Source organism: Scyliorhinus canicula, chromosome 1 (assembly GCF_902713615.1).
Source record: "Scyliorhinus canicula chromosome 1, sScyCan1.1, whole genome shotgun sequence".
Lineage (NCBI taxonomy): Eukaryota > Metazoa > Chordata > Chondrichthyes > Carcharhiniformes > Scyliorhinidae > Scyliorhinus > Scyliorhinus canicula.
Window position 1 is genome coordinate 30,485,632 of NC_052146.1, and position 26,690 is coordinate 30,512,321.

The 26,690-nt window shown below is 50.1% G+C and overlaps 1 protein-coding gene across 5 annotated transcripts in view; it reads left to right on the forward strand.

Moving 5' to 3' along the window:
• ttc28 (tetratricopeptide repeat domain 28) overlaps positions 1-26,690 on the forward strand; it is a 965,957-nt gene that overhangs the window by 863,715 nt on the left and 75,552 nt on the right. For 4 of the 5 annotated variants that reach the window (XM_038780339.1, XM_038780595.1, XM_038780420.1 and 1 more), the window contains one exon: positions 5,621-5,765. In XM_038780339.1, the coding sequence (XP_038636267.1) occupies positions 5,621-5,765 (145 nt within the window). The remainder of the gene's footprint in view (positions 1-5,620; positions 5,766-26,690) is intronic. The other variant, XM_038780507.1, reaches the window with a different exon arrangement.

Genomic DNA, 26,690 nt, shown 5'->3' on the forward strand with positions numbered 1-26,690 from the left:
GTAAAAAACGGCGAGCAGCGATTCTGTCGTGGGGCGGCCGTGGGGGGGGGGGGGGGGGGGGGGGGGGAGAATAGCGGGAGGGTGGGAAAAATGTCGGGAAGGCCCTCCCGCTATTCTCCGACCCGTCGTGGGCAGCGGAGAATCGCGCCCGATTAAATTTTTTTTTATAAATGACTTCAGCTGCCTGGCTCCAGGCAGGTGGGAAAGGCTTCAATAAAGCTTGTCTGAGAGAGCTAAATCCCAGGCCTTTGGGCTTAGGCCTTCATAACCATTGCCGATCCTTGATTGGCCAACCACTGTTTGTGGGTTGGTAGAACCTCTGCTGCCAAACCCACCCCAGTGACATTGCCCCCCCCCCCCCCCAGTGACATTGCCCCCCCCCCGCCCCCCCCCCCCCCCCGCCTCCGAACCCGATCCCATATGTGGTGGAAAACTATCCTCTCTCTAAAAAAATATATCAATGCATTAAAAAGTCTTGGAGAAAAGTGACTGTAGACCTTTGGGGCAGATTTACAATTTGTTTTAAGGGAACTGAAGAGAACTGAGAGTAGATAGTTTGCATGTCTTTAAACTAATGAAAGGTGCAGATAGAGCTGAAGTAAACAAGTTAGTAAATTAGCTTCAGACTATAGGGTATAAGTACAAGATTCATAAACTTTGAACAAGATTAAGGATCAGAAAATAATTCCCCTTGGAACAGATTGGTTTGTAACCTGGGTTAATATTTTCCAAGGTAGACTGGAAGTTATAAAGATATTGCCATTTGACATTTGTGGGAGGGGATGTCGGTCATGGAGCTAGGCAAGGAGGGAAACAAAGTGATGTTTATGAGAGGGAAATCCGTTCTCGAATAACCTTTGGTGTCGGGGGCTGAGTGGGCTTTCTGTTGCCTTACCTCTCAAAGTTCATTTGTTGGAAGCTATGAGCTAATTCAGGTGAAGCAGGAATTTGATGAGATACTTTTGTGTCTGGACGAGAAACAGAAGACAGCTGCTACAGGTGGTAGTTATGGTCACGGGAGGGATGGGAGAATGGTCCTCCTTTTTCCATCTCTCGACTGATGGCAGATAGAGCTGCTTTAATAGGAAAGAGTGTTTAATCCCTTCAATGGTATGAAACAAACACAAGACAGAAGTTTTAAAGAAAGGAAGAACAAATGTTTACCTCTCAATCACCCGAATGTATTACACACACACACATGTTTACAGAAGAGGGGCGAAATTCTCCAACCCCACGCAGGGTCGTAGAATCGGCCAGCGGCGCCGATATTGCCGCTCCCGCCATGTTAAAGATTCACCCACCCGCCATAAAACGGCGTTCTTCAAATCCCGCTGGCCGCCTCGGATAACGGCTGGCGCCGGCGGGATGCCATCGTTTTTTTAAGCTTTTTTATTCACTGGCCCGGTTTATAACGGCGTCAACCATTGATGATGGCTAACGCGGGCAGCACGGTGACACAGTGGTTAGCATTGCTGCCTACGGCGCTGAGGACCCGGGTTCGAATCCCGGCCCTGGGTCACTGTCCGTGTGGAGTTTGCACATTCTCCCCGTGTCTGCATGGGTTTCACCCCCACAACCCAAAAGATGTGCAGGATAGGTGGATTGGCCACGCTAAATTGCCCCTTAATTGGAAAAAATAATTGGGTACTCTAAATTTAAAAAAAAGAAAAAAAAAAAGATGATGGCTAACGCCGTTCAGTTACCTACATCGAGTGCGGGGGGGGGGTAGGTGGGGGTAGGGGGTAGGGGTAGAGGGGTAGGGGTGGGGGTAGAGGTGGGGGGGGTGGGGGTAGAGGTAGGGGGGGTCGGGGTAGGGGTAGAGGTAGGGGGTAGGGGTAGGGGGCAGCGTCGTGCAGAGGGGGGGGGGGGGGGCGACGGTGCGTTGGCCCCGGGCATCCATTGGATGGGGGCATCAGCAGATCTTCCTCAAGGCTCCCCTTCCTCCCAGCTGCCTTGTCTTTGTTTGAGAGAGAGAGAGAGAGGGAGATTGAGGGGACAGACAGAGAGAGAGAGATAGAGAGAGGGAGTCCCGTCCGTCCTCTGGCTGAGAGCAGGGCTTTGGTGAGTATATTGCAATCTGCCTAAACCCAGGAATATTGCCTGGTTAGAATGCAGAGGGAAATGCTGGGATCCCGGGGTGGGAGATGTGTGTGGATTTGTCTATTTCTGCTTCAGCCTCTGCGATTTCAGGTCAGTTTCACAACAACAGGAAAAACGCGCGGAGAGAGAGGGAAAAACTTTTGGCAAAGTTTCTGGGTTCTGCCTTTATAATTCACAGCGCAGAAAGGGTTCTGTACTGTGAATTATAAAGGCACCTTTTCTAATCCTGGGGAGAAACAACCTTTTGAAGAGTCTGAGGAAATAAGCAGGAATTTGGATTAATTCTGCCTCCCCATCCCCTGGGCCTCTTTCTCGTCCCTCCCCTTTTCTCCTCCCTCCCCCTTTCTCCTCTCTCTCTCTCATATTCTCTTCATCCTGCCCTTTGTTCCAGAGCTATTTGATCCCACTGTGCACTGGCACAGATTTACAGTGCGGTTTAGGTTCTGTGTTTACCCCAGGTGTGGGGGCGGGGAAAAGAGGGAGGGTTTGGCAATCCTCAAGGGCACTGCATTGAACCAACCCTCACCCAGTTGCATGCAGAGGTCTGGTGATGCCTGGGGCAAATCTTGAATGTAAGCCCCAAAGACTCAAGTAGCACCCCCCCCCCCCCCCCCCCCCCCCCCCCCACTTTATGCGCATGGCAATAGCACTCTTCTTAAAGCAAGGTCAGTCTTGCATTGTGTCATTATAGTTCCTCCGATGCCACACTTTTGAATGCATTTCACAACGTTCTCACTGGGGCCAAGCGACAGCAAAATCCTTCAGGCAGTTACACCGGCAAACATGTTTCCTTGTGACATGGATAACTGCACAAAATCAATTTGGTCAGAGACCGTTTAACTTTTATTAAAACCTGGTGTGGACAAACTCAAAGACATCGCCGGCTGGAAACTCCAGGAAGGAGAAACTTGCGGGCCTGGGGGGTGGGGGGTGGGTGGACAGGGGCTCTGATGTGATGCCTCCTAAGGCAACTAGCCCAGACCCAAATGTACGAACAATTATATTGGTGCATTATAGAAGATCACCCCCTCCCCTCCACGTGGATGAGGTTAGATGGAGGATGATTTGGGAGGGGGGTGGGGGTGATTCAATGCAGTGCCCCTGTGGAATGCCGAACCCTCCCTCTTTTCCCCGCCCCCACACCTGGGGTAAACACAGAACCTAAACCGCACTGTAAATCTGTGCCAGTGCACAGGGGGATCAAATAGCTCTGGAACAAAGGGCAGGATGAAGAGAATGTGAGAGAGAGAGAGAGGAGAAAGGGGGAGGGAGGAGAAAGGGGGAGGGAGGAGAAAGAGGCCCGGGGGTGGGGAGGCAGAATTAATCCAAATTCCTGCTTATTTCCTCAGACTGTTCAAAAGGTTGTTTCTCCCCAGGATTAGAAAAGGTGCCTTTATAATTCACAGCGCAGAACCCTTTCTGCGCTGTGAATTATAAAGGCAGAACCCAGAAACTTTGCCAAAAGTTTTTCCCTCACTCTCCACGCGTTTTTCCTGTTGTTGTGAAACTGACCTGAAATCGCAGAGGCTGAAGCAGCAATAGACAAATCCAGACACATCTCCCACCCCGGGATCCCAGCATTTCCCTCTGCATTCTAACCAGGCAATATTCCTGGGTTTAGGCAGATTGCAATATACTCACCAAAGCCCTGCTCTCAGCCAGAGGACGGACGGGACTCTCTCTCTCTGTCTCTCTCTCTCTGTCTGTCCCCTCAATCTCCCTCTCTCTCGCTCTCAAACAAAGACAAGGCAGCTGGGAGGAAGGGGAGCCTTGAGGAAGATCTGCTGATGCCCCCATCCAATGGATGCCCGGGGCCAACGCACCGTCGCCCCCCCCCCCCCCGCACGCCGCTGCCCCCTACCCCCTACCCCTCTACCCCTACCCCCCAACCCCCCTACCTCTACCCCCACCCCTACCCCCCCACCTCTACCCCCCTCCCCTACCCCCCTACCCCTACCCCCCACCTATACCCCTACCCCCAACCCCCCTACCTCTACCCCCACCCCTACCCCCCCCCTCTCCCCCCCCCCCGACCCCTACCCCCCTCCAACGCCGGGCGGCGTTGATGATGTCGCCCGACGTCAACCGACGCACCACTTCCGCAGCGGGTGAAACTGACGCGTACAGCGTCACTCCGCTGCTGGCCCTTTCCGGACAGGAGATTTAGGGCTTATAAATGGGCCCCGACGCCGGAGTCACCAGTGCCGTTTTTGCCCGCCAGTCAAGGACGTCACGAAGGTCTTCGGTGAATTTCGCCCAGGGTAACAAACACTTAGATTTTTTAAAAGCCCCTAAAGTCACGGTTGCACTTGAGTGACTTGAGGTAAAAGTTTGAAACGTTGGCAACCTGATGATTCACTGAAGAAAATGGAAGCGTTAAGTTTCTGGTGATGAATTTGCAGCGGTTTACTATCTGCAGCCCCAGGTTTGTGGAATTGCTCCAGTTGAAGGTGTAGACATGCTCCTGTGGCACCCGACGTCTTGGAAGTTGAAAGAAGACCAGCTCCCCTTCTCTGTCTGCTTGTGGATTCTGGGCAGGACCTTTTCTTTGCTGGGTGACGTCGCTACCCTCTGAGTCGCTTTGTCTTCCAGGCTGTCTGACATGAGGCTGCTCTCAAGATGTGTGCGAATACCTATTTTTTCTTAGAAAAGCTGGTTTCAGTCAGGTGACCATTGTATCTGCTTTCCCTTTGTCCACACGAATGGGATGGTCCCTGACAATTTGTGCATTGAATCGCAGTGGAGTTTGGGTCTCAGCCTTTTGCAACCCCTTTGATTGAATGGGTCTCCCATTCTGTGGCATTCCATTCTGCAGCCAATATGTCCATGGCGTTATTGTGCAACAGCCTGCTTGTGGATTCCGCGCAGGACCTTTTCTTTGCTGGGTGGTGTTATTGTGCGTTGCTCCTGTGGGTATTTGGGCAATAACGGCTGTTAATTCCACAGGAAAGATCTGTTGCAATACAATTCTTCACAATGGAGTGTCTCCAAAAGGTTGCTTATATTTTAATATCCTGACCAGACAAGCGGACTAAAATGCAGCCTTTGGATCTTTCTTGTATATTTTTTGGGGGGGGGGGGGGGGGGGGGGGGGGGGGGTTGTGGTCACCTGACCACACTCACCTTGCTGCAACACATATTGTGTGTCCTCCATGTTGATTTTTAAAAAAGTAGTGTCCATCTTTCTGCAAATTTGTGGGAATAACTAAACGTGCGTGACATGGGACATGAGCTTGCAAAAGTATTGCCCTTTTTCCAGTGGTAATATTGCAGTTGTAGTAAGATATCCTTGATCCGATTTGAACAGGCGATTGAAAGTCGGGAGAAAAAATATGTTTGTGCAACCCAAAATAATGCCTTTGTGCGATTACACATGATCAGCAAATATTTATGCAGTGGTTATTTTGACTGAACAGTTAAATCTGGTCAGGGTCCTCCAAAGGACCTTAGTGATGAGAACCATAACACTAAGAAGCTGGAAAGTTGGTTTTGAGCACATTATTATATTCTGTCCTTTCAGAAGCTGTCAGAGTATGAACAGTCTGTTCAGCAGCAACACGTCGAGCCTTCAAGATTCCACCTCCTCTTTACCCCGTAAACTGAACTCAGTCAGCAAGCAACCTCTTCGCGCCCTCTATGACCTCCTCATCTCACCAATGGAAGGGGTAAGTGAACAAAGAATCAAGCTCAATGTGTTTTCGTTTCAATGAACATTGACATGACATATGATTGTTAAAAAGCCAGAAAATTACTGCTGAAAACGCCGTGAGAAAATGATGTCAGCCATTTTCTTTAAGGAATTATGTCCGGCTACTATACAGCTGGGGCCCTTCTAGGTGATGGAAGATTTATCTGAGAACAGTAGGATGTGAAAATACCTCTTTAGAACCAAGACGAAGATTGCCAATAACGAGGAGCCAAGTGCCCCTTCTAAAAGACAAACTGTCACGACAAAAACCCTTGGAGGAAGCAATAGGAAACAGTTATATAGAATAAGAACATAAGAACATAAGAAGTAGGAGCAGGAGTGGCCATCTGGCCCCTCGAGCCTGCTCCGCCATTCAATTAGATCATGGCTGATCTTTTGTGGACTCATCTCCACTTTCCGGCCCGAGCACCATAACCCTTAATCCCTTTATTCTTCAAAAAACTATCTATCTTTACCTTAAAAACATTTCATGAAGGAGCCTCAACTGCTTCACTGGGCAAGGAATTCCATAGATTCACAACCCTTTGGGTGAAGAAGTTCCTCCTAAACTCAGTCCTAAATCTACTTCCCCTTATTTTGAGGCTATGTTCCCTAGTTCTGCTGTCACCCGCCAGTGGAAACAACCTGCCCGCATCTATTCTATCTATTCCCTTCATAATTTTAAATGTTTCTATAAGATCCCCCTAAAGACGTGCATTGAGGAAATAGTGTGTTAAATAGATCATTGACAGTGTGGAACAGCAAGCAACGAAGACAATACATGAAATGAAAGCCGCCTCTCTCCTTTTGAGAGAGATAGAGCTGACTGGTGGTGATTTAACCTGAGTTAACCTGGGTCGTCACACCTCAGGCAAGGGGCAAGGTTGAGATACCCATGGGTAACCTCAGCCGGTATGGGGATTGAACCCTGCGCTGTTGGCATCAATCTGCATGACAAACCAGCCAACTGAGCTAACCGACGCCAATATATACAACGTACTTCGAAAAGGAAAGACAAAAGGGACGTAACAAAATATATAGAAAAAACCCACGATAAAACAGCAAGAAATGTGTAGAAAATCCAAGAAATAGGTAGACTGGATTGCAGCTTGAAGGATCCTTGAAAATGTGCCCGGTATATTGAGAGGACTCTTGCTTTATTTTAGAAAATGCAATTTAATGTTGTCATGCTCTGGTCCCTCCTTTTGGCATCAGAAATTTTGAACTGTACTTCGTGTGTCCACAGTTTTAACTGTGGGTAAGGTGAATCAATGAACAAGAGTCATCCTTATGCCCTAAAAAGGGACCATGTAGAACATTATTCCGTTTCTATACAAATACTTGTATGGATATGTGATATGTGGTGGGATGTGTAGAGGATGAGCAGAGGCATGTATCGAGAACGCACAGCATGAACCGGCAAAATATGTAGAGGACACGGCACTGAGGACCATCTGAATCTATTGGAAATACATGGAAGATACAAACCACCTCTGAACCTATATTCCGCAATTTTCACGGCACATCCTTAATATGCATCTCTATTCCGCAATAAATTATGTTCTGTGCTGTTTATTCTCTGTACTGCCTAACAGTGGAATACACAGTGAATGTACATTTGATTTGTACTGTGAACCGGCAGGTTATACATTTAGACAAGGTGGGAGACATTAGAATGGGGGATCTGATTGCACCTCCTCCCTGTCAGAGAATGTTGTTGACAATGGGAGTGCTGCAAGTTCGTCACTGGCCTCACTCCAAAAGTGTCGTCCGTTACAGTTTAATGTGGAAATTAGGGAATTGAAATTTTACCGAGGGCTCCTGTTCTCTGGAGCAAGCCTTTTGGGCTGAGCAGTAACATTCCTCCCTCGGAATCAGAAGATGAAGGGTTCAGGCCCCACTCCGGGCAATGTCAGTGAGTGAGCTCCAGTATTCTGGCCTGTCATCTGCCAATCCTTCCTTTTGCCAACACTGTCAAGGGGAGAGTGTGAGGAAAGGAAAGCAACCTCATCAAAATTTATGGTGAGCCGGTGGTTAAACGTAAAGCTAATTCAAGTCATTAAAGAATGACAGGCCTTTATATTCCTATTTTTATTACTAACTCATGGATCTAAATAATTCCGAACCAGGCAGGTCAGTTACCAATAAAGAAATTTATTTTAAAGAAATTGCATAAATTTCAATTCCTGTACACTCCAATTTAAACCTGCAGAGGGCGCTGGATGTCCACGTTCGAACTATTCCTTCCCAGCAGTGAGTCAGAAATATAACGTTACATTTTCTGCAGAACTGTTCATTAGATGAAAAATTCAACAGTTTTGAGACTCCAGGTTTTATTTTCTCTTATCTCTCATTCATTTGCAGTCTGCCCATTTTCTCCTCAATGCCTCCTTTTCATTCTGTTAGAGGTGTGGGGATGGGGTGTTAACATTTGGGGGTTCTTTATTGTTTCGCTGGAGGTCTGGATTCGGGTCCCACCCCAGGACTTGATGGCCAATGAAGGTGCGTTCATAACACGGTCAAACAGGTTGGGTGTCAACCTGCAAACCCTTCGTCAATGGCTGGCGGTAAGAGCAGGAGAGACTTCTGGTCAGCCACACTTGATACGGAGTGGTGACTCTCAAGCTATAAGCTCAAGGTGACAGGCTACCGACCTGTTCCGGGAGTTACCAGCTATGGAACCAGGCAAACGTCTGCCTTAGGGCACCTATATGTGTGGGAAGAGAATTGGAATTATTGTTTCCCTGGTATCTGCAGTAGAGGTAGGATGAATAAAAATGTCCACACACAAAATGTCCTATTATTGTGGGAGTGTGTTGAATTTTCCATTATTGGGGATGAGAAGAGGGGCAGCACGGTGACGCAGTGGGTTAGCCCTGTTGCCTCACAGCGCCGAGGTCCCAGGTTCGATCCCGGCTCTGGCTCACTGTCCATGTGGAGTTTACACATTCTCCCCGTGTCTGCGTGGGTTTCGCCCCCACAACCCAAAGATATGCAGGGTAGGTGGATTGAACACGCTAAGTTGCCCCTTAATTGGAAAAAAAAATGAATTGGTTACACTAAATTTATGGGAAAAAAATCTTTTTTAAAAATTGGGGATGAGAAGGAGGCAGGCATTTGTAAGTTTGCTTTTAGAGTTTCCCATATGTGGGCAGGGATTCTCTGAGCCCGTGTCAGCTCGTAGAATCGGTGTTGACGCCGAGACGGCCCGCGACGCCGGTTCGGTGCCGGGACACAATTCTCCGGTGACCGGAGAATCACTGCCAGCTGCGCGCCCCCGGTCGACGAGGCGCTGGTCGGGGGCCGTAGAAAGAGGCCTCCGTGGTGATTCTCCGCGATCGACCGTCCGAGTTCCACCGGCGTGGTTCCCGTATTGTTTCACCCAGCGGGAGCTCGGAACTGCGGCCGTGGTGGCCGTCCTGGTTGTGGGGGGGGGGGGGGGGTTCAGACTCCGGGGAGGGTGGGCCTCCACGACTGCCAGGCCTGTGATCAGGGGCCACTGATCGGTGGCCACATGCGACCGGGGGGGGGGGGGGGGGGGGGGGGGGCTACCTTCTTCTGCACCAGCCCGCTGTGTGGCTCGACCATGTTGCGCGGAGCCGGACCCATGGCGAGCAATGCAGGGCCGCATATGGCAGCTGGAGCAACAGAATCACTGATCCAAAAGACCCATTGACGCCGGTATGAAACACTCCGGTGTTTACACCGGCGTCAACACTTGGCTGCATTTTCAGAGACTCCCGGCCTTGATGTTTTTTATTTTGAGGTGTGAGACTGAGAGCTGCTATACAACAACATCACCTGCAGAGGGCAGCATAACACCGCAGTACTGGTTTTGCAGTACGCTATTTTCAGAAGCACTTTGTGATCTGCATTTCCATCCTTGATGCAGGTAGTGGGAGTCAGGAAAATACCCGACTTGGTCGACAATCCACTGGAGAAAGTGCCTGCAAAGGTGGTATCCTCATTGCTCTGGGGCGATAAAACTGGAGTCGGGCCAGCTGATCTGGGAAAAGGTGCAGAGTCAGCCACAGGGATGCAGGGTGCTGAGGCAGGGTACTTTAAAGACCAGTTTTGGTGCTGTGGAACTTCATTCCAGTTAAAATAAAAGCACAAAGACCCTCCTGTCCTCACCCCTTCACACCCCATTCCTCATCCATGCCACCTCAAGGCCCCAAGTCTCTCGAGACTCGGATCAGAGCCCAGATGTCCATTAAACTTGTTGAAGCACCGTGCCCCAGGGATAACATTGTTTGATTGACAGCTCTGGCAGTCTGATCTTGTCAATTTCACAGTGTTTATTTACACAAGGTTAAGTGGTTTCAGAAGTTTGTTGTTTATGTTATTGATACTTTGAAGCGTCTGGATGTCTTTTCTTTAATGTATTGAAAATGAAGCTCTTTACACATTCTGCTATCACTGTAGGGTTCATTGACCCATTATACACTGTGTAGAACCAATGGTATTGGAAATGCCATTGCTTGGCATAGGGGTGTGAGGAGCTATGGGGGCTGGTTACAGGGGCATAGCTTGGCATCAGGGTGTGAAGAGCTTTGGGTGGCACTGTAACACAGCGGTTAACACTGTTGCTTCACAGCGCCAGGGACCCGTGTTCGATTCCCGGCTTAGGTCACTGTCTGTGGGAAGTCTGCATGTTCTCCCCGTGTCTGCGTGGGTTTCCTCCGGGTGCTCCGGTTTTCTCACCCAAGTCCCAAAAGACGTGCTTGTTAGGTGAATTAGACATTTTGAATTCTCCCTCTGTGTACCCGAACAGGTGCCGGAGTGTGGCAACTAGGGGATTTTCACAATAACTCATTGCAGTGTTAATGTAAGCCTACTTATGACAATAAAGATTATTATGATTAGGGGCGGCATGTGGCACAGTGGTTAGCACCGCAGCCTATGTCGCTGAGGACCCTAGTTCGAATCCCGGCCCTGGGTCACTGTCCGTGTGGAGTTTGTACATTCTCCCCGTGTCTGTGTGGGTCTCACACCCACAGCCTAATGATGTACAAGTCGGGTGGATTGACCACACTAAATTGCCCTTAATTGGAAAAAAAAGTAATTGGGTACTCTAAATTGTTTTTAAAAAGATTATTATTAGTACAAGGACATATCTTGGTAATGGCGGCATAAGGCGAACCGTTGGAACTTCCCCCTTTGAAAGATCCCCTCATGCAGACTCTGGTTCACGACTCCCCTGCAATGGAGCCGGTCAGGTCAGAATAGCTGGGTGTGGGCCTTTAACAGGAATCAGCCCACACCCTTTAAAGACACTTTCAAAATTCAGTTAGGCCAGGAATGGGATTGGGAATCCTGGAATCTGGAACCACCCATCATTTTTAAAGGGCTTCCGAGTCATGCCAAATCGGAGATACTCCAGCCCTTTTACCTCAGTGTCGCCATGTTCTATGAACGTTGTGAAGTCAGCTTGGATGAATTTAAATAGGAAAACAGAGGGGGCGTCATTCTCCGTCAGACCATGCCGAAACCGGGAAAAGCGATTGGGCGGAAAATCATTTTTGCCACCGAAATTGTGGCGGACACCAGCTTCAGAGCAAATTGCAATTCTCCGGTGCCTCGACAACGGCATCAATGCATTCCGCTCCGTTTACATATAATTAGCAGGCCTGACCTGGTATTTTCTGGGGTCTCTGCAATTCTCTGCCATCGCCGAAGGGAATTCTCGACCGTGAGGTTCACTTCTGCTTTTAAAAATTGGTAAACAGGCGGCGTGGCTGCTGAGGGGGAGAGAGCGGGTACGAAAAGTGTCCAACATCGCTATAGTATGCTGACAGCTGTGCCGCTGGCTGGGGGCTTCTGCCAGGGTGTGGGAGGTGGCCAGGGAGTTGACTGTAGGGTCAGGGTGGACGGGGCACGGAACACCACTGACGTGCAACCATGCAGCTGCGCACACCGCCTTCTGCCCACTGTGAACGTAGTGTCAAGGGTCGTATGGCTGTCCTCCCAGCCCTTTGGCCCCAGCCGACTCATCAACGGGATGGGTGCGCTCCAGCGCAACCAGTGCCACCATGTTGGCTGGGATGGTGTGTGTGGGGAGTGAAGTTTATACATGCGGCTGCAGCTTGTCAACCTCCTGAGTGGCTATCACGAAACTGGCGAATCAGACACCATTTCTCATTGGAATCAATGGTGTTCCACGTGGCACCAGTGCCGGCCCTTTAATAGTCGCTGAATCCATCCAGGTGCGGTGCCTGTTTTGCTGTCATAGAAATCACGCCTAGGATACTCTTATAGAGTTGTGTTAATCTTTAAATGTATTCTTATTCTGTGTACAAGTACCTTGGGCCACACGAGAAAAGGACAAGTGACTCTGTTCCAGATGCTTGTTGGCCCCACTTTATCAGTAAATGGTGTTCAGTCTGTAGTTATTCCCTGTCTATTTGGGTACTTGGAGGAATTGAAAGTACAGTATTATGTATTGGACTAGGAACTCAAATTCTGAGGTGCACTAATTCAAAGGCTTTTAATACTCCTACGACAGAGCATCCTGTGCTAATTTAACTTGTTCACAAAATCTACCCAGCAGTATTTCAAAAATGAAGTCAATCAACCCTATGCTTTAATGTATTACTTGTTATCGCCGTTCCTTCAATGTCGCTGGCTCAAAATCCTAGAACATCCTCCCTAACAGCACTGTAGGTGTACCTATATCCCGTGGACTGCAGAGATTCAAGAAGGCAGTTCACCACCGCCTCCTCGAGGGCAATTAGGGATGGGCAATAAATGCTGGCCTCGCCAGCGACTTACAAATTATTTTTAGATGAAGGTTCTGTGGTGGGTGTTTTGGAGTTAGTTGTTTCCTACAGCTTTTGCTTCTTCAGTTTAAATCAAGCAGTTGATTGAAGTAACGGCCCAGAACGCTACAATTGTACCAGTGTTACACTGCAGCCTAATGTGATCTCCATTTCCAGTCTGATTCATCCCACAGTATTATGCAACTGGAGATTGTGAAACAGGTTTTGCTTCCTGAACCAAGCTGACATCGTAGAGGGGGAGATTGCTATCCAGATCTTTGAGTTAAATAGAACAGTCTGCCAACTGAAGACTAAAGCATTAAGTGTGGCACTTAAGAAATCCAATACAACAATTAAGCAGAGGGAAGCAGGTCAGTAAAGGCCCTTCCAACAGTGTGACCTGCTGCCAGCTACTCTTTTCATTGTTAAAGAAGCACACGTATGGGCCGAATTCAACACCTCCCTGGCGATAGATTTGGAGGCCTGGGGCATTTAATTGCACAGGTGAGAATGCGGCGGGGGCCCTGTTACCTTACCACCACCACCCAACTATACCCAGGGTGGATGGATCTTTGGATGGTCTTTCTACCTGGATGCTAATTGATGCCCTTCAATGGGCAAATAATGCCCACTAAAGAGCCTCCTCCCACTGCCTCTTCCTCTTGCTGAGAGCCAGCCCCCTCATCTTTCTTCCAACCATCTGTACACCCCCCCCCCCCACCCCCCAGCCAGCGACTCCCTTCTTACAAGCACCATTCTGCCCTCATTTACCTGTGCCCTTGGCAATCTTTAGCTATTGGTGGGTGCTTTACTGACAGCAGCCACTGTTTCTGGTGGCGCTGACAAGCAATAGAGAGTTGCCATCCTCTGATTGACCGGCATCTCTCGGGAGGTGGAAGTTCCACAGTCGAGGTCCTGAAATCCTGGGAAATCGCCCAGCACTGGCCAACTGAATGCCTAATGGACACTTAATTCTGGCAAACCTTCCCCAATGGAAGTAATGCAGGGTTCCAACAGGGTCTTGGGCAGCCGCCCAGGTCCTTGTCACCAGCATTAAATTCCACCCATTGTCCTTTTTTTAAAGCCTGCCCTCAACCCTCTCTTCTTGAACACTGCCAGTCCAATCTCCATCCTTGTACCAGATTGCATTACAGATTAAGTAGAATAAATATGGCGGGCTTTCTCAAGATCCTTGTGGAAACTATGCTGCTATTTTACAATTGCCCGGTTGAGTTGGACCGTGATGGTTGGCCCACTTTCCATTGACCTCTACGATCTCGCATAGATCCAACCCTCGTCTTGCAGGTTAAAAGTTTTTCTCTGCCAGTCAATATTAAAAGCCATTTGCGAAGGAACAGGAATTCGACAACATAAAACTACCCCGAATGTAATACCTGCTTAACGTTTTTATCGTGCACTTGAAGTGATAAAATATCCCCTCAAAGCAATTTGCAAAGGGAAGCACAAACGCCAGAACTGTGAAGAGAAATTTGTGGCTGAGATTTTTAAGAGGCTTTTCAAGGAAAGTTCAGACACTAAGGCAGTGAGGTTCTTGGAAAGTTTCTGGACGGGATTCGCCGAGCCTCCGCGCCGAAATCACGCTCGGCGGGGGACGGAGAATAGGGTGTCAGACCCACGATCGGGGGCTGGGGGAAATGGTGGGGGTGGACCGGAGAATCGCCGCCAGGCGGGGGCTGTTGAAAGAGGCCCCCGCGGCAATTCTCAGTCGGCAACTGGCCGAGTTCCTGCCGGCGTGGTTCCCTCCTGGTTCCACCCAACGGGCACTCGGAGTAGAGGCTGCGGACACAGTTCACGGCTGCCCTGGTTGGGGGCGGGGGGATCCATTACTTGGGCGGAGGGAGGGGGGCTTCCAAAACGGCCAGGGCTCCGATCGGGGGCCACCGATTGGCAGGACAGCGCGACCTTTAGGGGGGTGTGGGCCTATATTGTTGGGGCCGGCTTGCTGTGTGGGTCCGCCATGTTGTGCGGGGCCGCCGCGCGCATGCACGGACTCGCAGGCGGAAGTATCGGCAGCTGGAGCTGTGTGGAGTACTCCGGGGCCCTGCTGGCCACTTTCAAAACGGAGAATCACTCTGGACTTTTTCCAGGAAAGCCCAGAGTGATTCACGCCCATTTCCTCGCAGGCGTGGGGACATAGCCTTATTTTCAGAGAATTCCACCCCTGAGTTTGGACCAAGACAGATTGAAAGCTTTGTGAACAAAGTAATACTGAAGAGAAGGGGGGGAGGGGGTGCAAAAGAAACCTGAGTCAATAATGAACAAAGAATGGGCTCAGAATCCAGGTGAAGGACTCCGAGATAGAGGTGAGGGTGGGGACAAGCTGTGCATGGTGGGGGGGACCCCTGCTCCCATCCATCCTGCCCGGGACAGGTAGGCACCACTCATGCGTCGCACGCAGAACCCACGGCACACTCCAGCTACAGTCCCAACGGGTGCACACCCCTCTGCGTGTAGGCCTCGTGGACAGGTAATGCACAGTGTGAGCCACTCAGACGCTGGCAACGCAAGTGGTCCGCAGCTGGTGGCCTGTGTGTGCAGGACACCTTGCCATGGCGGGCGATATGAGTGTTGGCATGTGGTGCAGGGTGGGGTGCGAGAACCGTGGAACACCCGCCATTTAGTCCTAGCATCAGCATTTAAGGTGGGATTCTTCGATTGCTGACGCTGAAATCGCCGGAGAATCCAATTTTACGCCAAAATTGGAGGGCGGAGCCGTTTTCCCGATGTTCTGCCCCCTCACAAATGATGTACTCGAGGACTACATCGCACGCCATTGGGACAGCCTCAGGAGGTCACCTGAGGCCCTCCCCCCATACTCCTCCGCCAATGGGCCAATTTCCCGATGACGTGGGACACGTGTCCGATCACGTTTCGTCAACCTCGCGTGGCGGTTGTGGACTGTGTCCAGCGCTCCTACAGTTGGGGGGGGGGGGGCCTTTCCGCTGGCAGTGGGACTTTGGTGGGTGCTGGGGAGAACGGTGGGGGATGGTCGGAGGGTGGTTACAGGGGAGCAGTTTTTGGTAGGCCGGTCTGCGCGCAGCCGGTGCCGTGCTGTCCGGCGCGGCCGCCGCGGTGCGCATGCGTGGCCACCGACCTGGCCATTCGGCATGCGTATTGGTAGGGCTTTACGTGGCGCGGCTGCTAGCCCCCTACCAGGCAGAGCATCGGTGCGGGGGCGTCGCCAACATTTTGGTCATAAGACCAGACAGATCGTGTGGGACATAGCCACAGAATCGGAGAATCCAGCCCTTAGTCTCTCAAATGGAGAATCCAGGCCAAGAACCATTGGGACTTTTACTCCCTTATTCCTTACTGGTAAAAATTCAGTTTCATCTTGTTCCTGGCAAATTCTAAATGCTCTGCCTTGCATTTAAAAAACATTTCTCATGTGAAAGTCCTAAATGTGATGGCTTATTTTATTTTTTGTGATAGGGAAGAAAATTAAATGACTTCACACTCATGTTCTGTCTTGTGGAAACTGGATATATAAATAGCAGGTGCAGACACACCGGATTTCTACCTCCCTAAAATAAATCTGTAGACTTGATAAGGGTTAGGCACAAAGCTTTACTGAAAGTAACTGTTAGAATAAATTATTTGGTGAATTCTCAAATCACTGGAAAAAGAAGAGAGTTCCATATTTTGCGGCATGAAGGAAGACCATAAGGCGTAGGAGCAGAAGCCCATCGAGTCTGCTTTGCGCACACTGGGAAAGTCCAGACGCCTATGTTTTCAGACTGCAGCCCCCAAGAAATTGGGGGTGCACTTCGAAAGCCACTTGTAAATATGAACTGAAAACCCAGGTTTATGAAAGAGGCTGAAATCTTGAAGTAGTAACTTAAAAAGAAGTATTGCTGAAAAAAGACACATTTTGTCAAAGTTTTTCACCTTGCACTCCTCAGGATAGCTGGGCACCGCAGGGATTGGGTTGCCTTATTTTTTTTACAAACATTTTATGAAGGCATTTATGGTTTAATAACAATAAAAGATACAAATACAAGTGTAAACATAGTTCAGTGCGTAACACATCCCTCCACTAGTCCCGCCTAATCTTACCCCATAACCCCCTCCCCCCCGCCCCACATTATTGAATCTGCTGACAGTTCAGTTTTTTCCGAAGAAGCAAGGGGCGGGATTCTGCCGTAATCAGCGGGGCGGGCAACTCCGGCGGGAAGGCGTGGCATGCACCACTCCGGCGTCGGGCTGCCCCAAAGATGCGAAATCCTCCACACCTTCAGTGGCTAGGCCGGCCCCCGAGTGGTTTGCGCCACACTGGCCGGCGGGGAAGGAGTTTGGCACCACGCCAACCGGCGCCAAAGGGCCTCCGCCGGCCGGCGCGAGTTGGCATGCGCCAACTCGCGGGACACCAGCGTGTGCTGGCGTCATCCCAGCGCATGCGCGGGAGGGTTCGTCTCCACATCGGCCATGGAGGAGGACCACAGTGGCCGGTGTGGAGGAATAGAGTGCCCCCATGGCACAGGCCTGCCCCCGGATCGGTGGACCCCGATTGCGGGCTAGGCCACCGTGGGGGCACCTCCCGGGGTCAGATCCCCCTGCGCTCCCCCGAGAACCCTGGAGGCCGCCTGCGCCGCCAGGTCCCACCGGTAAGAATCTACTCTAATTTACGCCGATGGGTCCGGCAAAAACCGGGCGGCCACTAGGCTCATCGCGGGCCGGAGAATCACCGGGGTGGGCGCTGCCAGCGGCTGCCGATAGGCGCAGCGTGATTTCCGCCCCCACCAAACCCCGGCACCGGAGAATTCGGCAGCCGGCAGGGGCGGGATTCACGCCGAATCCCGCCCATGAAGTCTGAACGAACCCTAACGTTGATCCTCTCAGGGTGAACTTAATTTTCTCAAGTCTGAGAAAGCCAGCCATATCACTAACCCATACCCCTGATTTTGGGGGCTTCGAGTCCCTCCATGCTAGTAATATCCGTCTCCAGGCTACCAAGGAGGCAAAGGCCAAAATGCCAGCCTCTCTCACCCCCTGGACTCCCGGGTCTTCCGACACTCCAAAGATTACCACTTCTGGACTCGACACCACCTTCGTTTTTAGTCCCATGGACATGACATTCGCAAATCCCTGCCAGAATCCCCGAAGCTTCGGGCATGCCCAAATCATGTGGACATGGTTTGCGGGCCCTTCTGTACACCTCACACACCTGTCCTCCACCCCGAAGAACCTGCTCATCCGGGCCATCGTCATGTGTGCCCAGTGAACCACCTTGAACTGTATGAGGCTGAGCCTGGTGCATGATGATGTGTTGACTCTGCTCAGAGCATCCTCCCACAGACCCGCCTCTAACTCCTTTCCCAACTCATCTCCCCATTTATGTTTTATCTCACCTATCCAGGTTTCCTCCCACTCCATAAGTTCTTTATAGATTTCCGATACCTTCCACTCCCCCACCCCTGTTCTAGAAACTACCTTGTCATGTATCCCCTGTGGCAGTAGAAGCGGAAACCTGCCTTCACACAAAGTCCCTCACCTGCAGATACCGAAACCCATTCCCTCCCGGCAATTCGAACCCCTCCTCTAAATCCTCCAAACAGGGAAAGCTCCCATCAATAAACAGATCCCCCACTCTCTCCATCACTACTCTCTGCCACCTCCGGAACCCACCATCCAACCTCCCCGGAACAAACTGGTGATTACCACAAATTGGATCCCATACCGACGCTCCCTCCACTCCCATAAGCTTCCGCCACTGCCCCCAAACTCTCATGCCCGCCACTACCATTGGGCTTCGGATTACCGGGCCGGCGATAACGGCAGAGGAGCCGTTACCAATGCCCCCAAACTGTTGCCCTTACATGACGTCGCCTCCAGCCACTCCCACACCGATCCCTTCCCCACTACCCACTTTCTAATCATGGCTATATTTGCCGCCCAGTAGTAGTTCCTAAAGTTCAGCAGTACCAGCCCCCTCCCTCGGCTTTGCTCCAGCAGCACCTTCTTTACTTGCAGTGTTTTACCCACCCACACAAACCCCGATATGACCCAATTCACCCGCTTAAAAAAGGCCTTTGGTTTTAGGGAGGCACTGGAAAACAAACAAAAGTCTCGGGAGGACCATCATCTTTACGTTCTGTCTCCCCACCAGTGACACGGGACCATGTCCCACCTCCGAAGGTCCTTCATTTGTTCAACCAACCGGGCCAGATTTAATTTATGTAACCGCTCCCACCCCCATGCCACCTGAATCCGCAAGTAGCAAAAACTCCCTCCCACCACTTTAAATGGCATCTCCTCCGTCTCCTCTCCTGCCCCCTCAACCTGGATCACAAAGACTTCACCCATGTTCAATCTATATCCCGAGAACCGGCCAAATTCCCCTAGGATCCGCATAATCGCCCCCATCCCCCTTCATGGGTCAGAAATATGTAGGAATAGGTCGTCCACATATAACGAGACCCTGTGTTCCATCTCCCCCTGGACTAGCCCCTTCCAGTCCCTTTGACGCTCTCAGCACCATTGCCAATGGCTCTATAGCCAAGGCAAACAGCAGTGGGGAGAGGGGACAGCCCTGCCTTGTCCCCCGGTGCAGTCTAAAGTAGACCAAACTCACCCAGTTCATCCGCATACTCACCACCGGCGGCGAACCCAGTCAATAAAGCCCTGCCCAAACCCAAGCCGTCCCAGGATCTTCCACAAATAATTCCATTCCACCCGGTCGAAGGCTTTCTCCCCGTCCATAGCGACCTCTGTCTCCCCCCCCCCCCCCCCCCCCCCCCCCCCCCTTCGGACGGCATCATGATCACATTCAGACGCCTTCTAACATTGGCCGTTAGCTGCCTGCCTTTGACAAACCTCGTCTGGTCTTTCCCTGTCACTCCCAGCAACTTGGCATCGGCATTCAGTAGAGAGATTGGTCTGTCTGACCCACATTGCTCGGGGTCATGCTCCCGCTTCAGGATCAATGAAATTGAAGCCTGTGACATTGTTGGGGCAAAACATCCCGCTCCCTTGCCTCATTAAATGTCCTCACCAACAGCGGTGATTAATGAGGAGCTAATTTTGATACAGGCTCATAGGGAGAAGGTGGAGCAGGCAGAGATGGACTGGCTGGTTAGCGAGATTCTTCAGGTAGGCAGGAGGTATTCGGAAGCCCCGCGGAGGGGATTTTGACCCAGCATCCCAGAAAGCCTCTTGTAAAATTCCACAGGGTAGCCATCCGGTCCCGAGGCCTTGCCCGACTGCACGCCCTCCAATCCCTCTACTACTTCTGCAATCCCGATTGGGGCTCCCGACCCCTTCCAAAAACTGCCTCATCCCCTCCACCCCAGCTGGGGGAACTCATATAACCGACTGTAAAACTCCTTGAACACCCCTCTGTCCTTCACTCTTCCTATCTCCCTGGCCACCTCCCTTTTCCTTAGCTGGTGTGGTAGCATCCTACTGGCCTTCTCTCCATACTCTCCAGCCATTTTTGTTGTGGGAGCCGGGAGGTTTACCCAGCGCCGGTGCTAGCCCCTCACCAGTTTGCCGCCGATTTTGGCATCGTAAAACGCCACAGTTCCCACGCCGGTGTCGGCACTTAGCTGCAAAATCTGAGAATCCAGCCCATGTTGTTGCCGGCTATACACCCGCCCCCACGGGTTTCCCGGTGGTGTTGGGTGGCTTCAATGGGAAATCCCATCGAGAAGCAGGAGTAGAGAATCTCGCTGTCAGCGAATGTGCCCTGCCGAGATACACGCGGCTGGGGACTAGAGAGTCCTGCTCTTGCAGACCAGACTGGTTAAGAGCCGTGGGGTTATGCTGCAACTGTACAGAACCCTGGTGAGACCACACTTGGAGTATTGTGTGCAGTTCTGGTCACCTCACTATAGGAAGGATGTGGAAGCATTGGAAAGGGTGCAATGGAGATTTACCAGGATGCTGCCTGGTTTGCAGGATAGGTCTTATGAGGAAAGGCTGAGGAGCAAGGGCTTTTCTCATTGGAGCGGAGGAGGATGAAAGGCCACTTAATAGAGGTTTATAAGATGAAGAGGGGGGTAGGTAGAGTGGATGTTCAGACACTATTTCCTCAGGTGGATGTAGCTGTTACAAGGGGCATAACTATAAGGTTTGGGGTGGGAGTTATAGGAGGGATGTCTGAGGTAGGTTCTTTACTCAGAGAGTGGTTAGATTGTGGAATGGACTGCCTGCAGTGATAGTGGAGTCGGACACTTTAGGAACTTTCAAGCGGTTATTGCCTTGGGCGATGTGCAAATGAGTTTGAATGGAAATTTGAAAAAAATGCAACTTCTAAAAATGAGTGTAATTTTGGGTGCAATTTGCCCAAAGCAGAAACCCTAACCAATGGGCTTGGAAAATTGGTTATGCCCGCGGGTTAATAATGGAGCACACCAGAATGACAGGGAGTGGGATAGCTTGATCTTGGTTTCGGACAAAGCTAGGTACAACATCGAGGGCCAAAGGGCCTGTTCTGTGCTGTAATGTTCTATGTTCTGCTGGGTAAAGACAGCAGATTTCTAACCCTAAAGCATATTAGTGAACCAGATGCAAGTTTACGACAATTTGATAGTTTCATGCTCACCGTTACTGATATCAGTATTTTAATCTGTGCTCAATGAATTGGATTTGAACTCGTGTCCCTGGATCATCCTGGCCCCTGGATTATTAACCCGCGGGCATAACCAATTTTCCAAGCCCATTGGTTAGGGTTTCTGCTTTGGGCAAATTGCACCCAAAATTACACTCATTTTTAGAAGTTGCATTTTTTTCAAATTTTCATTCAAACTCATTTGCACATCGCCCAAGGCAATGTATGCCATAAGCCAAGTGCAATTGGACCGCATTTTAAAATGTAAGGAAAAAAAATTGTTTCAAAAGTTTTAAAGTGGTAACTCGACACACTTTGAACAATTGAAAATGGATTATCACCAAAATAATTCCTGGAAATTACTTAGAAAAAATATAGAGAGTAATTTCTTAGTTACTTGGGGCTACAGTAGTAATGTTTCTCAGTAAATTAATAAATATATGAGCAATCAGCAGTAACGGTTTGAACTCGTGTCCTTGTGGTCAAAAGATCCATTTTAATTTTTTAAGTGTCCTGGAGGCTACAAGTTAGTGTAATGTGGGAAATCTTCTCATGGTGATTAATTAATCCTGGAGGCGAGCCTGGTTTTGTGGGCAGAGCTCCCTACCAATGCACACTTTTCAAAACAATTAGTGCAAATGATCGCGCACATTCGAATTGCACTGGATGTAATTTGGACAGAATGGCCTGTGCTCTTTCGCGTCACGTTACACCGATTTGTGGAGAACAGAGCCACACCGAGGAGCATCCAGGTCCACAGCTGCAATGGAAGCATGAAGATTCCGATCTCTTTTTGCCTTCGGATCGTTCCTTAAACCAATAGCTGTTTCACTTTTAATTAAAGAAAGACCTGTCGACGATTCTTGAATAACTAAATAAAGTGGGTAAGAAGATTCTGGGACAGACCAACAGCCCTGAGTGGCCGGTTTGTTCCAGTTTTTAAGACTTTAAGGGCGAGTTCAGGCAGCTGTTCACACTGGCACGGTCCCCTGGTCCCGCCCACGGTGCTCCCCCGCCATGGGTTTTCCGGCAGTGTCGGGTGGATTCAGTGGGAAATCCTATTGACAGGGGCAGGACCAGAAGATCCCGCAGCCACATCCCACTGTCGGGAAATGCACCTTGAGGAGGCAAGGGAATCCTGCCCATTGGGCGGAGTTTTCTGAAAACAATGACTGTTGTTTGCAGGCAGAAAATCGATACGATTCCCGGCAGTCCCGGCGGTACGATCTGGACCCTAGTTTTAAGCACGTAGTAAAATGTATTTTTCCCATGTGAAAGCGGTGTGCCTAAGGTGTGAAGCTTCTGATTCACCCACCCGGGAGTCATCTGAGCACGTCAATGGAGGCTGCATTGAAACGGTTCCACAATACGTGCTCTCATTCAAGCCAAGAGGATGGCAGCAAGGAAGTGGATTTACAGAGGGGGCCCTCAGCCATTTGCTGGATGCCGTGGAGGAGAGGCAGGCAACAATATACTCTGGGGTTGGTAGGAAGGTGGCGAGACGGTGGCAGCACGGATCGGTTCCAGCAGCCTGACCGAGAGGACGGGTGTGCAATGCAGAAAAAAGACAAATGGCCCACTCCAGCCAGGGTAAGTGCTCCCTGTCTCCTCTCTGCACTCCACCCTTCCGTCACCACCCAGAACGTCACCTCAATCCCACATGCCGCCATCTTGCAGGGCCCCAGCGCCCGACCTCCCAGCACTATCCTCAAACCCCCCTCCCACTCCCGGCATTCCTCATCACAACCCCTTTCTGCTTAGGTGCAGTGTCCACACATGCCAGGTGTCATCAACCTCTGACCCACCAGGCCTCCAGCTCAAATTATCTTCATTTGCTTCCCTGCAGGAACAGCCCGGGGACAACCCCTGCGAGCGAGAGATAACGGGTGGTGGGATGCCCAAACTAGGAACCTGACTCAATAGGAGGAGACAGCCATGGAACCCGCAGGGGAGAAGCAGGAGTGGGCCTGCGGTGAGAGCATGGTGGTCCTGAGGGAGAAAAGTGAGGAGCCACCAGTCCTTCATCCAGATGGCCAGTATGAACTGAGTTCTGTGCACTCCAGATGCTTGACCAGGCCCTGTACTAAAACCGTGCCCCAAGCCTTGCAGAAACATCAACTGAAGAGCCTGGCCCGTTTACCAGCTGTGTCCCATCGCCCACCCTCGACACCACTTCAGAGCAGATTTCGGAGGATGACACAGGTGAAGCATCACAGCTATCACCCGCACCATTCACCATCGCAGAGACAAACTTAGCAGGGAGGCTTCTGGGTCACTATCTCGTGAAAGTAGAGTGTCCCAGGCATCAGACAATCTGAGGTCTGATGGATCCCAGGAATACGCTGTCCTCCAGCCAGGTGCCGTGCCTCTGGATATGTTCGACCCTCAGATGCTGCAGATGCAAAGGCAGAACCGTGAATACCAGGAGGGTTTTAGTACAGGGCTGAGGAGAAAGACACCAACTGCGCATGTGCGGGTTGGCGTTGTCCAACCTGCGCATGCGCGGCTGATGTCATCGGCCACGTCAGCCGCCGTGACGCTTGACGTGCGGCCTTGACGACCGTTGTCAAGGCCGCACCGCCATGACGCATGGGGCCGCACTCCTAGCCCCGCCCGGGGGGGAGAATCGGCCCCGGAAGTGGCCGTGAAGGCTGCCGTGGGTCACGGCCTGTCCCACGGCAGCCTTTACGATTCTCCGCATTTGCGGAGAATCGCGCCCCACGTCTTTCGGGACTTATGGGAGGAAACTGGAGCATCTGGAGGAAACCCACGCAGACACATGGAGAATGTGCACACTCTGCACAGACAATGACCCAGCTGGGAATTGAACCTGGGACCCTGGTGCTGTGGAGCAACAGTGCTAGCCACTGTGCTACCGTGATGATTTAAGATCTCACTGCATCCGTTGAAAAAATAAAGAGGTTTGTTCTCGAACTCTCCATGCTCAATCTTAAAATGTCTTTGAAGTTTTGAGGGTTTTAAACTTTCATTTGTCAGTGCTTCCCTGCATATAACAGATGTGGGGCAGGATTCAAACCCTGGGTTTGACTGAAGTACAGAGTCGTGGGGTGGTGGGTGGAGGGGAGGCATATTTTAACAGTAAGCAAGTTGGGGCAGGTGGGAAGTAACAGAGTTTTCAATTTCAATCCTGACCTCGACCTGCTCAATTCCTAAGGAGACTGGCATTCCGAGGGCTCCGAAAAGGAGGTGGGAAAGACTGGAAGATCCGCAAAGAAAGTCCATTTACCGCACTGCCTGTGGGCCAGGAGGAGCACTTCGACCCAAAAAACTTACTTCTTCGTTGTCCTCCATGCTTTGCAATCCTTGAGCGCTCACATCCATCTCTGACTCCATCAGAATCAGCTGTCTTCCCTGCTCTCCCCCACCACAATCCCCAACTTTCCTTACCTCGGCTCTCTCGCTGCTTTCCCACCTAACAGGCAGTCAGCTTGTCAATCAGTCTGGTAGGTCGCTGGAAGACCTGCCGATGTGCGGTAAACCACTGTTACACCTGTATTAGGTGATGTAAGGTAGGACCTATACTACAGGTTCGCCGGTAGCCCCTGCCTGCTGGCTCCGCCCAGAGGAGGAGTATAAATATGCGTGTCCTCTATTCAGCAGCCATTTCGCCAGCTGCTGTGGGAGGCCACACATCTTACTGCAATAAAGCCACAGTTATATCCAACCTTAGTCTTTGTACAATTGATCGTGCATCAAGAAGAAAAAAAGTGAGCGCGCTCCTGCTGCTAAATTTCAGCTGGAAACTCATATTTCCATCTGGAAATCTCCACTTGCCTCCACCACTCTCTTCACAGCACTGTGACTATGATTTAGTGGCCATTACTGAAACATGGTTAAAGGATGGTCACGACTGGGAGTTAAATATCCGAGGGTATCAAACTATTCGGAAGGACAGAGTGGATGTTAAGGGAGGTGGTGTAGCTCTGTTCTTTAAGGATGACATCCGGGCAATAGTAAGGGATGACATCGGTGCTATGGAGGATAAGGTTGAATCCATTTGGGTGGAAATCAGGAATAGTAAGGCGAAAAAGTCACTGATAGGAGTAGTCTATCGGCCACCAAATAGTAACGTTATGGTGGGTCAGGCAATAAACAAAGAAATAACTGATGCATGTAGAAATGATACAGCAGTTATCATGGGGGATTCTAATCTACATATCGATCGGTTTAACCAGGTCGGTCAAGGCAACCTTGAGGAGGGGTTTATAGAATGTATCTGCGATATTTTTCTACAACAGTATGTAATGGAACCTACGAGGGGTCAAGCGGTCCTAGATCTTGTCCTGTGTAATGAGACAGGATTGATTCATGATCTCATAGTTGGGGATCCTCTCGGAAGGAGCGATCACAATATGGTGGTATTTAAAATAAAGATGGAGGGTGAGAAGGTTAAATCAAATACTAGTGTTTTGTGTTTAAACAAAGGAGATTACAATGGGATGAGAGAAGAACTAACTAAGGTAGACTGAGAGCAAAGACTTTATGGTGGAACAATTGAGGAACAGTGGAGATCCTTCCAAGCGATTTTTCACAGTGCTCAGCAAAGGTCTATACCAACAAAAAGGAAGGAAGGTAGAAAGAGGGAAAATCGACCGTGGATATCTAAGGAAATAAGGGAGAGTATCAAATTGAAGGAAAAAGCATACAAAGTGGCAAAGATTGGTGGGAGACTAGAGGACTGGGAAATCTTTAGGGGGCAACAGAAAGCTACTAAAAAAGCTATAAAGAAGAGTAAGATAGAGTATGAGAGTAAACTTGCTCAGAATATAAAAACAGACAATAAAAGTTTCTACAAATATATAAAACAAAAAAGAGTGACTAAGGTAAATGTTGGTCCTTTAGAGGATGAGAAGGGAGTTTTAATAATGGGAAATGAGGAAATGGCTGAGGAACTGAACAGGTTTTTTGGGTTGGTCTTCACAGCGGAAGACACAAATAACATGCCAGTGACTGATAGAAATGAGGCTATGACAGGTGAGGACCTTGAGAGGATTGTTATCACTAAGGAAGTAGTGATGGGAAAGCTAATGGGACTAAAGGTAGACAAGTCTCCTGGCCCTGATGGAATGCATCCCAGAGTGCTAAAAGAGATGGCTAGGGAAATTGCAGATGCACTAGTGATAATTTATTAAAATTCACTAGACTCTGGGGTGGTCCCGGAGGATTGGAAATTAGCAAACGTGATGCCACTGTTTAAAAAAGGAGGTAGGCAGAGAGCGGGTAATTATAGGCCAGAGAGCTTAACTTCGGTAGTAGGGAAGATGCTTGAGTCCCATTGGGCAGACGCAGCAGGGTTCATAAAGGGCAGGTCGTGCCTAACTAATTTGGTGGAATTTTTTGAGGACATTACCAGAGCAGTAGATAACGGGGAGCCAATGGATGTGGTATATCTGGATTTCCAGAACGCCTTTGACAAGGTGCCACACAAAAGGTTGCTGCATAAGATAAAGATGCATGCCATTAAGGGTAAAGTAGTAGCATGGATAGAGGATTGGTTAATTAAAAGAAAGCAAAGAGTGGGGATTAATGGGTGTTTCTCTGGTTGGCAATCAAT